This window comes from Aristolochia californica, unplaced genomic scaffold, assembly GCF_029961685.1.
Source record: "Aristolochia californica isolate CCGP_79_NKW_82.1479 unplaced genomic scaffold, dmAriCali1.0.hap1 SCAF_1, whole genome shotgun sequence".
Taxonomy (NCBI): domain Eukaryota; kingdom Viridiplantae; phylum Streptophyta; class Magnoliopsida; order Piperales; family Aristolochiaceae; genus Aristolochia; species Aristolochia californica.
Window position 1 is genome coordinate 758,011 of NW_027181770.1, and position 12,802 is coordinate 770,812.

The window sequence follows — 12,802 nt, forward strand, 5'->3', positions numbered from 1 at the left end:
TGATAAGAGGGTATGGACCATTTATTTGGAGAATCTCCTGATCGTTTTCACGACAGGAATAGGGAAGCTTGCAGTAGAATCCAAGAAAAAAAAAAGGGGGGAGGGGGAAGAGTGGTGGCAGTCGTTTTCAATAAAAGAAAGCGACAGAGTAGGTGAAGAGATATGTCTAGACGATTTTATCATTTGTCCCAACCGATCTCTGAATGCGTTGCAGTTGATATTGTTTGTGCGTGCAGGCACTTGTACTCTCTGGAGTGAGGTTCCCACAATGACCCGGCCATGACACCGAAGGCGCTGCGGAAATGGAAATTCTGCTCATTCTATCAATATGGCCGTTGAGAACAAGGATTTTTGGATTTAAATCAGTCACATCAAATCATGAGAGTTCCTTTCCACTATTATTTGCTACTGACTACAATGGATTTATATTAAACCCTTATGTGATAGTTTGCAGCTCACCTATATTAAGCTAATCCTAATATTTTTTTAATTTATATTTTAAATTTTTTATTTTTGTAATTTTAAGTATAGGTTAGAACTCGAACCCAACTCAAGCTCAAGTTCAAACTCCAGTTAAAAGTTTTGGGTTCAAATTTGATTATAATTTTAGAATCTCGAACCTAAACTGAGTTCGAAATATTAAAATCAAGTTAAACTCAATATAGCTCGATACCACCCCTAGAGCTGGGTATGGAGGTCAATGCTTCTTAATTTTGCATAATTAGACATGTGGGAATGAGATGGAATCCTACACAAATTGAAAAAGTTTGGTTTGATGAGTATTAAACAAATACAAATAATCAGTGTTTTAATTCTCTATCAGTGAAACCCATAGATCTAGAATTTGTATTAAGCAGCAGTTTTTAATGAATATTGAGACTTGGACTGCAGCTCAATGGTCTCCTTGACGTTAGCTACAATTGAGGCATGGCAACCAAGTATAAACTTAATGTAATAGAAATAAAAAAATAAATGTGTCCCTTTTCTAGATTTTTAGAAGATGAAGTTATGATTATTGGTGACATACGTTAGATGTAACGTCAGTGACAGAACACCATTTAAGAGGTCGACCTGCGCCAGCTTTGTCCGTGGGTATGAGCATAATCAACCAATAAACCACTATTAGCTTATAATTTTGTCAATAAGCCAAACAAAATTGTAAAACAGCTACGGATCATCATCATAGGGAGCGACAGTATTTGGTGATGATGGAAGAATTACAATGGGCTTGCCATTAATGCGGAACTCCAGAAGCATGGACACATGAGGGGGTTGATAGCAGCTTGTGTTTCCTGTTAAGTCCAAGTGCTCCAGTTTACCTGAAAGACAAGAAATGTGGTAAATGGAGACGAACTTTTTCCACAGATAGCTACTTACCTTCAGAAGATTTAACAATGTTATCCCCGAGAATCAGTGATCAGAGTGTCACTGATCAGATACTATTCTAACATCACATCTGATGAGAAAACCTTCTAAATGCTAGCCTCAACGGGCAGGACATTAATAATTACGATAAAAGACTGGGGATGCTAGGGTTGTGTACATGATTCGAACTTAGTGATTCCCAATTTCTTAGACAATAGAATTGTTATAGAATTTGACTACAGATAATGCTACTAGTATAGACTGAATCCTTGATTTTTATCTAGGAAGGCAGGAACAGAAACCCGGGCAGTGTCAAACGGCCTGAGAACTACTACATTCGCCGTTTGAAACATACCTTTAGACAGCTTCAATGCATGTGAGATAACTTCCAATGATTCAGCAGGGATGAAATTATAGGCAGCGTTAACTGCAACAAGCTCAGGAGCCTGTGAAACCAGTCTAGAGATAAACTTTGCGGTTTCCATGCCTCCACGATTTTTGCTGAATGTGGAAATAGAAATATTAGTCCTGCAATTAAGACATTCTAATGCACAAAATCAGGTTCTCCAGGTAAACCTTATGTTGAGCTCAACTAGTCCGACTCTGTCTGGCATTTCTTTTTCCAGCAGCCGAAATCCAGAAGGCCCTAGCCCGATATCTTCAATGTTCAGTTCTCTAATACTTGGAGTTGTCAAGAATTTAGCCAGAGAAGCTGCAACATGACTGTGACATGGAAACATAAGCACCGGAGCCTCCAATGACTTAAAATCAATCAAACAAATCAACAGTTTTGAGGATCAGTACAAAAGGAATACAGTCCTTGGGACACGAACAGTCTATGTACAAAATCACCATTGTGGCATAACCATGAAATCAACTGTCCCTCAAGCCAAAGTATTCAAATTTGAAAGGTTTTCATCTCCGTGAAAATAGTCTTCTACATGTTGACCATGAACTGAATAACACTTATGGATTGCCAACGCATTGCTGCCAATGAAATATCTATATCACTGAATAATTTACTGCAGCCAACCAAAAGAGGTCGTTCCCGGGATTGCCCCAGGCAAGACTGGTTTAAGGTTAATTTTGGTGGCAATTTTCAAGGCAACCCAGGCCTGCTGATTTTGGTGGATTAATCAGAGATCATGAGGAGAGAATGCTTCCATCGTATTCTGGCCCCTTGGGCATCTACAATGAACACTATTCACTTAGGTTTCTAGGAAAGTAGTTTATTACAATTCTTGTTTCCAAGGGTGCAAGAGGAACAATTTTTTTTATCATTGTTTTATATTATTTATAGGAGAGAAAAGAGAACCCTAATTTACTTTCTTATAATTGAACATGAATTGTTTTCTCTAGCTCTCTCCCTCTTCTCCCACGTTTCTATGTCAGTCATGGAAGCCATTGGAGTTCCATATTTTCATTAGATAAGTTCATATGATTTTTAGTTCTCTTTTCCTTCTTTATTGTACAGCTCTCTGCCAATTCTTTTAGTTCCCTGATCTCTTTTTCTGTCTTCTCTCTGCTATCAGTGTTTATATAAATCCAAGAAGTGTCTTCCTTTCTCACCTTGTTGTAATCTGCTTCACTACAAAAATAATCTCTGTTTTCTTTCTTATATCAGCAGACAAGAGCACCAGGGTTCCTATAATCCCAGCGATCTGATCAGAAGCTCTGCTGTCAGCGTCCTGTTTAATGGTTTTTTTATTGTTCTTCTGCTGTTGCTTTTTTTTTTTTTTGGCTCTTGACTTTGGTAAGACAGCTGGAGAAGCCCTCACGTGCTGTTGTCAGAACAAAAGCAAAACAACAGCAGCTATCTACATTGATTTTCCCATCATATGCTGCTACTTGATGTCCCCATCTACGATTGACTCCACTGGTAACAAAACAAAAAAAGCTAGCCAAAGTTTTCGGTTTTTTGAAGATTCTTTCTCCCAGTAAAAGGTACGCGTGTAACAGCAGCTGTTAGCCAGCTCATTTTGTTTCAGTTTATCTTCTCATTGCTGACAGGGCCTTATTGAGTTTGAATTTACCTGTATAGTTGATAACAGTGTAAGAGGTCAATTCTGGATTATTAGATGTCTGCTACTATTGTGTGTTAAGTTCTGTCTAATAAAAGCTCCATCTAATCCTCTTCAAAGTGCATGCTATCATGGTTTCGGTTTGTAGGTTTTACCAACCAGACCACCCCAGACTTGAAATCCCCTCTCTTATGAGGTCGCTGACTTCAAGATAGAAAATGCTTCAAACGCCTATCATATGGACCGATACGGTCGAATACCATGTGCAAATTGAGAGAAATAGGGTTGAGAGAGAGAGAGAGAGAGAGAGAGAGAGAGACTTGAGAAGTCATGATTCTGGATTATGGGAAAAGCACGAGTCTTCTAACCGTTTTATTAACTTAAGTGAGTTGTAGAGGAAAAGACTTCTCTGCCCCCACTAACATGTACACCTTATATCTCCATACATACAAGTCTAAAAACTATGAAAATTGGACCATAGGCACTTCTAAACTTCATGAAACATATGACACTCTTCTAGATACAACCATACTAATGGGAAATGACCAAATTACCCTTCCAGTACATTTAACACATCTATTCGAAACTCATCTACCTGCATCTATGCAGGTAGATGCCAAGACTCATAACAACGACTCTATTGGAGTATTATCTATGATGGAGGCTTTGCAAACTTTGTTTGCTGGTGAATTTTTGTTTGTGGTTGAGGTTGCTGGAGTCTTACCAGGCATTGTTTGTTATCTTTCTGCCATAACCCGCAAATGGGTTGATGACTTAGTCTGAGAATGGAAACTCAAGTTTTGGTGTCTGCAACTCTAGATTCTCATCTCTCAAGGATGAGAAGCTATATTCTGGTTTGACAGCAGTGTTTTTTTCTTTGGTGTCAAGGCACATTAGAAGGTTTAAAAAAATGAGAAAGTTAGAGAAAAACAAAATTCTTGATTAAATTTGTCATGAATTAATTTTGTATGGATTCTAGTTTGGTAATGTGGAAAGAAAAACCTGAACATGGTGCTCTTATTGGTGTCAAAACTAGTCACCTTTGTTCTTTCCTTGTCCATGCCTATGGTGGGGTGATAGTCTATGTGTGGATGAGTCACATGGAAGAGCAACATCCGAATTTATGTGTAAGGGTAGGCTGTGACCTCTCTATTAGTATTTCTCCTATTGGTTATGTTTTTCATCACTTTGGAGCAATGTCTTTAGACCCACTACTAGGTAGAGCAGGAATATGCCCAAATTTAGCTTGAATCTAGTCTTCTTTGACTATTGTTGGTGTTTAAAGTCTTGCCAAGTGGCTAGCAGTGATATTTTTTCCCTTATATTAATTCTAGGCAAAGTTGGGTCTTTTGGTGTCATGGATCCCCAACTTGAGAGGGAGAAGTAGAAGGAGAAGTACAAAAAAAGGTGTTTGGAACAACCTAAAATGAAGAGTTCCACAGATGGTGGTGAAATTTTTTATTAGAGATAGTGCTTGGTGTCAAAGTTTTAAAGGATATCCAAGTAAGAAGGAGAATGAAAGATGCAGATTTTATGCAGAGGTAGACAGCAAGATCAAGTAAAAAGATTAAGAAGAACCTAAAGATATGTGACCTGTTTTCTTCAATGAAGACCTAAACATTCAAAATGGTTTGTTTTTTGTTTTGACAAATTATGTTACAAGCTGAAGTTATAAACACCAGCCTGAGGGGGAATGTTAGGAAATGTAATTTCTTATTACTTAGCTTTTAGGAGAGTAGTTTCTAATAGAATCTTGTTTCGAAAGGTGTAAGGGGAGCAGGAACATTTGTGTCTTTTTATCATTGTTTTATGTTATCTATAGGAAAGAAGAGGGAACATAATATACTCTCTTCTAATTGAACATGAATTGTTTTCTCTAGCTCTCTCTCTTCTCCCACACTTTTTCCTTTGCTTCCCCTACTTTCATGAAATTTCATATACTACATTTTTTTTAGAGAAATGTTATTTTAGTAAGCCCAAAGGCAAAAGTTACAAGAAGGGGGATCCCTAACAATGAGAGATTAGTGGGAAACCCCTTCTCTACCAAGAGAGTCAGCTAAACTATTGGCAGTTTTAGGAACATGGTTCCAAATATAAAAAACAGAAGTAGCAAACTCCATAAATTTGAAAAGCCATACCAATGATGTGAAGGGGACTCTTTCTTCCTGATGTACCAATTGATCATGCAATTTTAGTCACCCTCAACCAGGAGAGGGGTTAGGAATTGATCGCACAATTTCATACACTACATTACCCAGGTAATAGTTGAGGGTGATTCTACGGTTGTAGTTTCATAGTTAAATGGATCTGCTAGCCATCCATGGAAATATGATCAACAATTCTCTCACATCTTTAACAAAATAAGATTGCACACAGTTGCATGGGCTCATGTAATCAGGACAGACAACAGTACAGCTGATTAGCTTGCTAAGGATGGAAATGGCTTGCAACACTTGGTAGTTAAAGGCTTCTTGCAATTTGTATTTGTAGGGGGGCTATCTGTTCCTCTTCTTTTCCTAATAAATTCATCCTTTTCAACAACACAAATAAAAAACCTTTGATGATGACTGAATGATCAAGTGCATGGAAGAAGATCCTCATGCCTGGACCACATCAATCCCCTTAACTTTATAATTTTTTATTTTTTTTTGAAAATGAAAACTTTATAAGTAGAAATAGAAAAATAACCTGCCAAGTTCATTGCCAGCAACTGAAAGAGCATATAGTGATGGCCTCAAGGAAGAGAGAGTTCCAAGCAATTCTGCCACGCCTTTGTAGGAAAGGTCACAATTCTCTAATTTTAATTCCCGCAACAGCAAAGCTTTTTCGGAAGCTTCCGTGAAATATGAAATAAGAATCCTGTCGGAAATCAATTTTCCAAAGTCAAACTTCCAGGTGACAATTTTACATAGACGATAAAATGCACAGTTTGCTGACCTAATACCATCATCCTCAAATGGGTTGTCACTTATATCCAAACTCTGCAAGTTAGGCATGAAATTGTGAACTAGCACAGATTTAAGATCTTCCATGTCTTCCTTGTGTAAATTGTCTCCTCTAGCAAAAACGATATGGCAAGTGAGTGAAATTTATTTGCATCAGATCTGAAGGGCTCCATACAAGATCTGATAACATCAAACCTTAGATTAAGAACACGTAAGGACTTCAAAGACTTGTTCTTTTCCAAATATGATAGCCGGGAACTTGGAATTTTCCAATTTGTGCTAGTAAGCCAACCTGAAATCTGCAGATTAGAATTATGAGACAAGTCCATTGGCTCAAACCAAGATTCAAGAACAGAAGAAATAATTGCCTACATTGCTCTCTGACAGCTCAAGAGCAGACAAATCAGCAGACGCACCAATGAGAGTGTTGAAAATCATCTGTGCAAAATCTGGTCCAATGTGATTATCTGAAAATGTTAGTGCATGCAATGACCTGCAATGAAAACAAATCATCGTTCATGTAATCCTGTCTTAGCTAACTAATCAATTTTGAACCTTTTTAAGATAAACATTTGTAGCATGACAGTCTAACATATACCTTTCTGTCAAGAAGGATAGGAAACCAGAAGGCATCAAAGCTGCATCACTTTCAAGAATGCTAGAAGATTTGATGGAGAAGCAATGAAACTTGCGTTTTTCAATGTTCTTTATACACAAACAACTACAAATTTTACTCAAAGTAGAAGGGGAGAGTTTGCAGTGAATGAACTCCAATGATTGCAATGTCTCTATATTCTGCTTTATTAACTTGCATGCCCCATCAATCTGCATAAGAATATTAAGAACCCTACATTATAAAGATGATATGACATATTTTATGCATGTTTTTTTTTTTTTTTTGTTGGGGGGTGGGGGAGCACAATGAAGAACAGATTTCAGTAAGAACAAGGAAAAACAAGAGGAGGCCCCTAAAGATCAAACAACATACAAACCAAGAAGAATCAAAATAACTCAAAAGATTATGATAAGTAAATGAATTAGAAGGGAGGTTGACGTAAAAGATGTTGATGGGAAAATCTGATTCAGTCAAGTCAACAAGGAAGTATGCTTTCCAAGTTAAAAAATGATAACGCTACCCCACTTGGCCTAGGATTGCCTCTTGAACTGCTGCCAAAGTTAAGCGTCAGCCATATACTCAAGAGAAGTCTTATATCCTGGAATCAGACAGAGATCACTTTCCTCTACTTGTCCATGATAATGAGGACGGTTATGCACGCTGCAATTAGCATGTAAACAAACAGAAAAAATCAATGATAGGGCAACTGCCATGTAACCAGCAATTTCACGTGTTTTTTTAACAGACTTGCATGCTAAAATACAAGTTTGAGAATATATACACAGATGTTTAACATATTCCTCGTTTTGGAGTGAAAATAACTACCTTGGGTTGCAAGTCACTGAGTGGATGATGTGAAGATGCATCTCCTCTTATAACAAAAACATGTACATGCTAATACATACATAGCCATTCATAATTCATACACTATATGAAACAGGATTGACAGGCACATGAGCATAAGAGAAACATATAAGAAGGCATTGGCATAACACAACATGAAAGAATACCAATTTGGACATTGATCAATATATTCCAAAAGTTCCATTGAATTTCAGAAACCATGAAAATATGTATGTAACGTGGATATAGAAGTTCTACATGAGTTTTGGACTTGACTCTCCGGAAGACCAATCCATGCAACTTGCCATCCTTTAGTAGCTCCTGGAGACAAATAGAGTACAAGTGTGTAAAAAATCACTTAAAAAGACAAAATATACCATTACCATTGCTACAAATTAAGGTCTGAAGTTCTATCCAGCCATTAAGATCACATGGGCAACTTCCCCTGAATAAGTTTGAAACTTACACACATTTCTGAAACACAAAGGACATTTTGTAGTCTCACACAGCTGCATACAATAAGATGAATGTGTGGTTTTAGCTACATGTATCTAGGCAATTCCCAAGAAGTAAATAGAAATAGAAAATGAATCAAATAGCATTGCATACTGGAGACTTCCCACTGTAAATATAAAAAGAAAATAAAAAAATCAGCAGACTGTTTTTCCAGATTTTCACTCAAATAAGACCAAGAAGAAATGGATAAAATGAATTAATTACTTTGCATCAGTCACAAAAATCAAGTAATATTTCAACTGATGGGCCATGTGAAACAGTTGTAAGCATGAAATTTGTTGAACCAATCAGTGTCAGATAATCCCAAACTGCAGGGTATAAGCATGTCACAGATGAAAGGAACTCACTACACTTACTATTACACAAACTCCACAAGACTAAAGAACAACAAGAATAAAGCTTTGAGAAGTTCACAAAATTGGTGAACAACAAGCATACTGTCAAGACCTTGGGAATAAAATTAATATTATATAACAACACTCTTTATAATTGCCACAATTGCTTTTCTCTCTGTTGCCTGACCGATCAACATTACCATGGGGGCCTTGTCCTGGCTACTTCAGAGGTAGCTACAAGAATTTTATAACATTCCTTTTCCTGATTCTACCCATTATTATCTTATTATTTTCAAAAGTGAGATTGATTGCATGATAGAGGAGAAAGATTACAAAGGAGCCACCCGAGGAGAGGGGAGGTCCAGATAACAATACAATTACAGTAGGATAACTAAAGCAAAGAAAGTACATGAGGATAAGCCCCAAAGATGATGAATGGTCAACTCTAGGAGTAATGCTCCCTCTCCTGCAAGCCTATCAGCCTGGCTGTTAGCTGATCTAGAGGTATGCAACCAGAAATGTTCCAACTTTTAGCCAAGTTCATAATTTCTTCCACCAAATAGAAGAGCCACCCGGGGGATTAGATTTTTTTTTTTTTCACCAATTGATCATAACTAAGGAGTCTACTTCAGTGATGGCAGGGGGTCTGATGTGATTTGCTGCAATCCGGAGTCCATTGAGAAGGCAGCAATTCTGCAAGAAGGGAGTCTCCCACTCCAAGTGGACCAGAGTAAGAGATGATCGTTTGAGCTTGCAGAATCCCAAGGATAGCTGGCTTTGGTGGCATGATTCTACTAGTTATTTCAGATTGTATGATACTTTTCATATATCACAGGCTCAACATAGCAAAGTTTGGACCCTGAACACGTTCATAAGATCACATACCATCATTAGGAACCCAAACAATCTTCCACAGATCTTATCCAACAAAACATTTGATGATTTTTAGGATCCCATGATATTACTGTAGGAAGATGGTGAGTGGAAGAGTGAAGAAGAGAAGGAAGAAAGAGAGGAGGAAGGAAGGTAGAAGAAGAGAAGGTCATGTAGGAGAGGTTAGAGGGAAGACAAGGGGGAAACTTTGCTTGAGAAGAGTGTGTGAGGATTAGGGTTGTGGTCTTGTCCTAATCCTCCCCCTTAAGCTTTATTTATCGATCCCAATAATACAAAAATTATAAGTATACCCTTCACCCTAGAAGGAGTGAAAAGGGACAAAGATCATAGAATCATTACATCAATGACACCCAAGCTTGTCTATATTCTAACAACATTGAAGGTTCCTAAAGTAATAAACTAGGGGGATTAACTATCTATTAACTGGAATTAATAAACATTTAGCCCAGTGTAGAAGGAAATTGTCAGTCAGCCTATATCTACAGAATATGTAAGCATAAAGTACTAATACCTGGCATAACATTCAAATCATAGGAGATGATAGGATAATTTAGGGTAGTGAAAAGATGTATGACATATGTTTTCTTTAAAACCAACAGATTTTATAACAGTTTAATATGTAGGCATAAAGAACTAATACCTGGCATAACATCCAAATCGTAGGCAATGATAGGATAATTTAGAGTAGTCAAAAGATGTATGACATATGTCTTCTTTAAAACCAATAGATTTCATAACAGACTCTGCACAGCACAAGGAAAGATGAGAGAGTTTCTATAGAAGGCGCAGTTTAAGAAACATATTATGCAACAGTACCTGGAATAGCAATATCACCCAAATCTCCACTAAAAGAAAGAAGCAATGCTGTCTCCGCTGCTTCATCTAGGCAGCTGCATGAAAACCATGCAATCACTTCTTCAGTTCTTTGTAGAGAGGATGCCTAATTTCACAATCCACAGCTTTATGATAATCAATCATTAAAATCACTATAACTTATTTAAACATGATAATGTACTTCTGGATATGTGCTTCCCAGTACTTTTGCTGCCAATCAGCACCTTCGCTTGTCAATTTGCACCATGTCTCTCCAGTTACCATTGCCACACCATTACTTGATGATACCTGCTTCACACCCTGAGGCCAGCGTGACTCAAACAGAGTTTTCCATACTGCATTAAAGTCTCCAAACCTGTGAGCAATCAATTATTAAGAATGCATAATCTATTCCATTTCCTAATTAATGGATGCCGAAGGAAAGACATATTTCAATTACAGGAAAAATGTGATTCCAATCAAACCTTCCACGTTTTCGCCTGTCCTTGTTGTTATTAATTATACATTGTTGGCTATTAGAATGCTTGAGTGACCTGCCGAATGAATAGAGATATATGGCTTTAATAACAAGCAGATAAACAAACATGGCAGCATAAACTGCTGTACAACACAAAAATGAACAAATAATAGGTTCAGTTGGAAAAAAACATATTGTCACAACAACATTTATTTCGGAAAGTAGGGAAATTCAAAGGTTAACAAATCATGTCACTGATTCTCCACCCAGAAATCTTGTTGTTTGCCCAACTCCAAAGTCATAATATCCACAGAAACTGTACAATTTGTTAGCTTAAAGCTACAAATCGTCAAAATCATCTTCTATCTACTCTAAACTCAGAAATTAACTTTCACATCTCTTTCTTAAAATATTCTACACTCGGACTTGTTCAACTGAGCAATTACCATAAACACAGTAAGCAAGTAAACCATTTTCCTCAATAATGCCCAAACTCCTGAAACGTTTGGAAGTTTAAAATGAGTAAATAACTCCAGGAAGTTTGACTCACACATCAGCGGTTAGCTTATGCAAGGCTACCGGAGGCAAGTGCGCAACCAATTCTTCCAACAAGCTCGATGGGAGTTCAAATATGTCTTCCAAATCATGATCACCTGAACAACCCAATGGCGTAAAAAACCATCAATAATAAACACTTGAGACAATCCTAACCAAAATTTTCATCATTAATACACAAATACCATAGATTATTTCCTCTGTGATTGCCTCGGCGCATAGCGACCACAACGACGGAACCTTCTCCATTAAAACAGTCAATCAAGGAGCACGGGAGAGACTTGGCATTGCTGAAGCGCGAGAATGCACTTGGGCGAAATGCGAATTGCCCGCTAGAAAAGAATGAGACTTTCACTTAAATTTAACCTGTACAAGCTGGAATTTTTGGGAGAGTCCACTGCAAGCCCAAGTGACCTCAGTATGGGAGAGTCTCAGAGGGCAAAAACCTGAATGGGCTCTCTATTGGCTGGAATCATGACCGCCCCTTCAATATCGATCCAGTCCCCTTATCCAAGAAACACCATTCACCGGCCCATACTATGCCATGTAGGTTTCATCCGGTAGGTTTTTATAATATTAAAATTTGAAACAGAGGTCTTGTTAATGTTGTCCCGACTGGTCCATTTTATGGGCGGCGTCAAGGACTCAGGGGCTCATCCCTCTTCCGTCCCCGTGACCTCTCCCTGTCTTGAAACCCAACGAGTTTTTTTTTTTCCACCCCATCCATGACCCATGGATGAAACCCAAAACCCGAACCCAAGGTTTTTGGGTCGGGTTCCCCATGAAACCTGACTTGATGCCCACCCCTACATGGACGTATACCAAAAAGGAGAATACCTGGGTTAGGAAGAGTTCCATTTAGGTGGCTAAACATGTGGACTTACACCAGGGATGGTTAGACTCAGGTGCCTCCAAGAAATTAACATTAAGGCGATGGTGCAATAGTAAATCGCCTTGGGTTAACAAAAGACAATTTGTTTTGAATTAATTTGACTGCACCACGAAAACTAGACAAGATTGTCTATTTTAAACCAAGACTCAGGAACTTAATTTGCAGGGAGGGGGCTACCACCACTCTCCAGCCTTCACTCTCATTGTCTCATTCGGTATCACCAGCCTTCACTCCTAATGTAGCAAGGCTATTTATGCATCGACTTGTCCCCTTGAACAATTAAGTAAAGTAACTCTTTTATGCACAACCCTATTAGTATAAATTGGTTGTGATTGGTCTTCTAAATAGGATTAATTGATGTGGGTGAATGAGTTTCACTCAAGAGATCAATTATATTCTCGTATTTCAAACATTCATATTCCATAGAGCAAGATGCTGATGGGATGAAGAATCTGATGACCTAGCTTATTCAGTCGAGTGGATTTGATTTGCAATTGCTGCTTCTCCCCCCACTAATGTGTGATCCATT

At 37.9% G+C, this 12,802-nt stretch overlaps 1 protein-coding gene across 2 annotated transcripts; it reads right to left on the bottom strand.

Moving 5' to 3' along the window:
* Positions 1-984: 984 nt before the first annotated feature.
* On the bottom strand, positions 985-11,678 carry LOC137954990 (uncharacterized). 2 transcript variants are annotated; one of them, XM_068801885.1, is made up of 16 exons: positions 11,567-11,678; positions 11,377-11,479; positions 10,834-10,902; positions 10,575-10,724; positions 10,352-10,425; positions 10,176-10,278; positions 8,257-8,299; positions 8,049-8,111; positions 6,930-7,156; positions 6,704-6,824; positions 6,527-6,630; positions 6,324-6,443; positions 6,075-6,245; positions 1,942-2,088; positions 1,721-1,866; positions 985-1,319 (listed from the first exon to the last, which is right to left on the bottom strand). In XM_068801885.1, exons 1-16 carry the CDS (start codon positions 11,628-11,630, stop codon positions 1,168-1,170), a joined length of 1,857 nt encoding a protein of 618 aa, XP_068657986.1. In that variant the 5' UTR covers positions 11,631-11,678; the 3' UTR covers positions 985-1,167. The 2 variants fall into 2 exon arrangements, with proteins under 2 accessions (XP_068657986.1, XP_068657982.1); XM_068801881.1 differs by having other exon boundaries at positions 10,551-10,724.
* Between the last annotated feature and the right edge of the window lie 1,124 nt (positions 11,679-12,802).

What these genes read in the sequence shown, in the direction of transcription:
- LOC137954990 (XM_068801881.1), bottom strand. Translation starts at nt 11,630, where the DNA reads ATGGAGAAGGTTCCGTCGTTGTGGTCGCTATGCGCCGAGGCAATCACA. An exon ending in CTATCCTTCTTGACAGAAAG is followed by an intron (nt 6,825 to 6,929) that starts GTATATGTTAGA and finishes TTTTCATTGCAG; the next exon opens with GTCATTGCATGCACTAACAT. An exon ending in GCTGGCAATGAACTTGGCAG is followed by an intron (nt 2,089 to 6,074) that starts GTTATTTTTCTA and finishes TCCATGTCACAG; the next exon opens with TCATGTTGCAGCTTCTCTGG.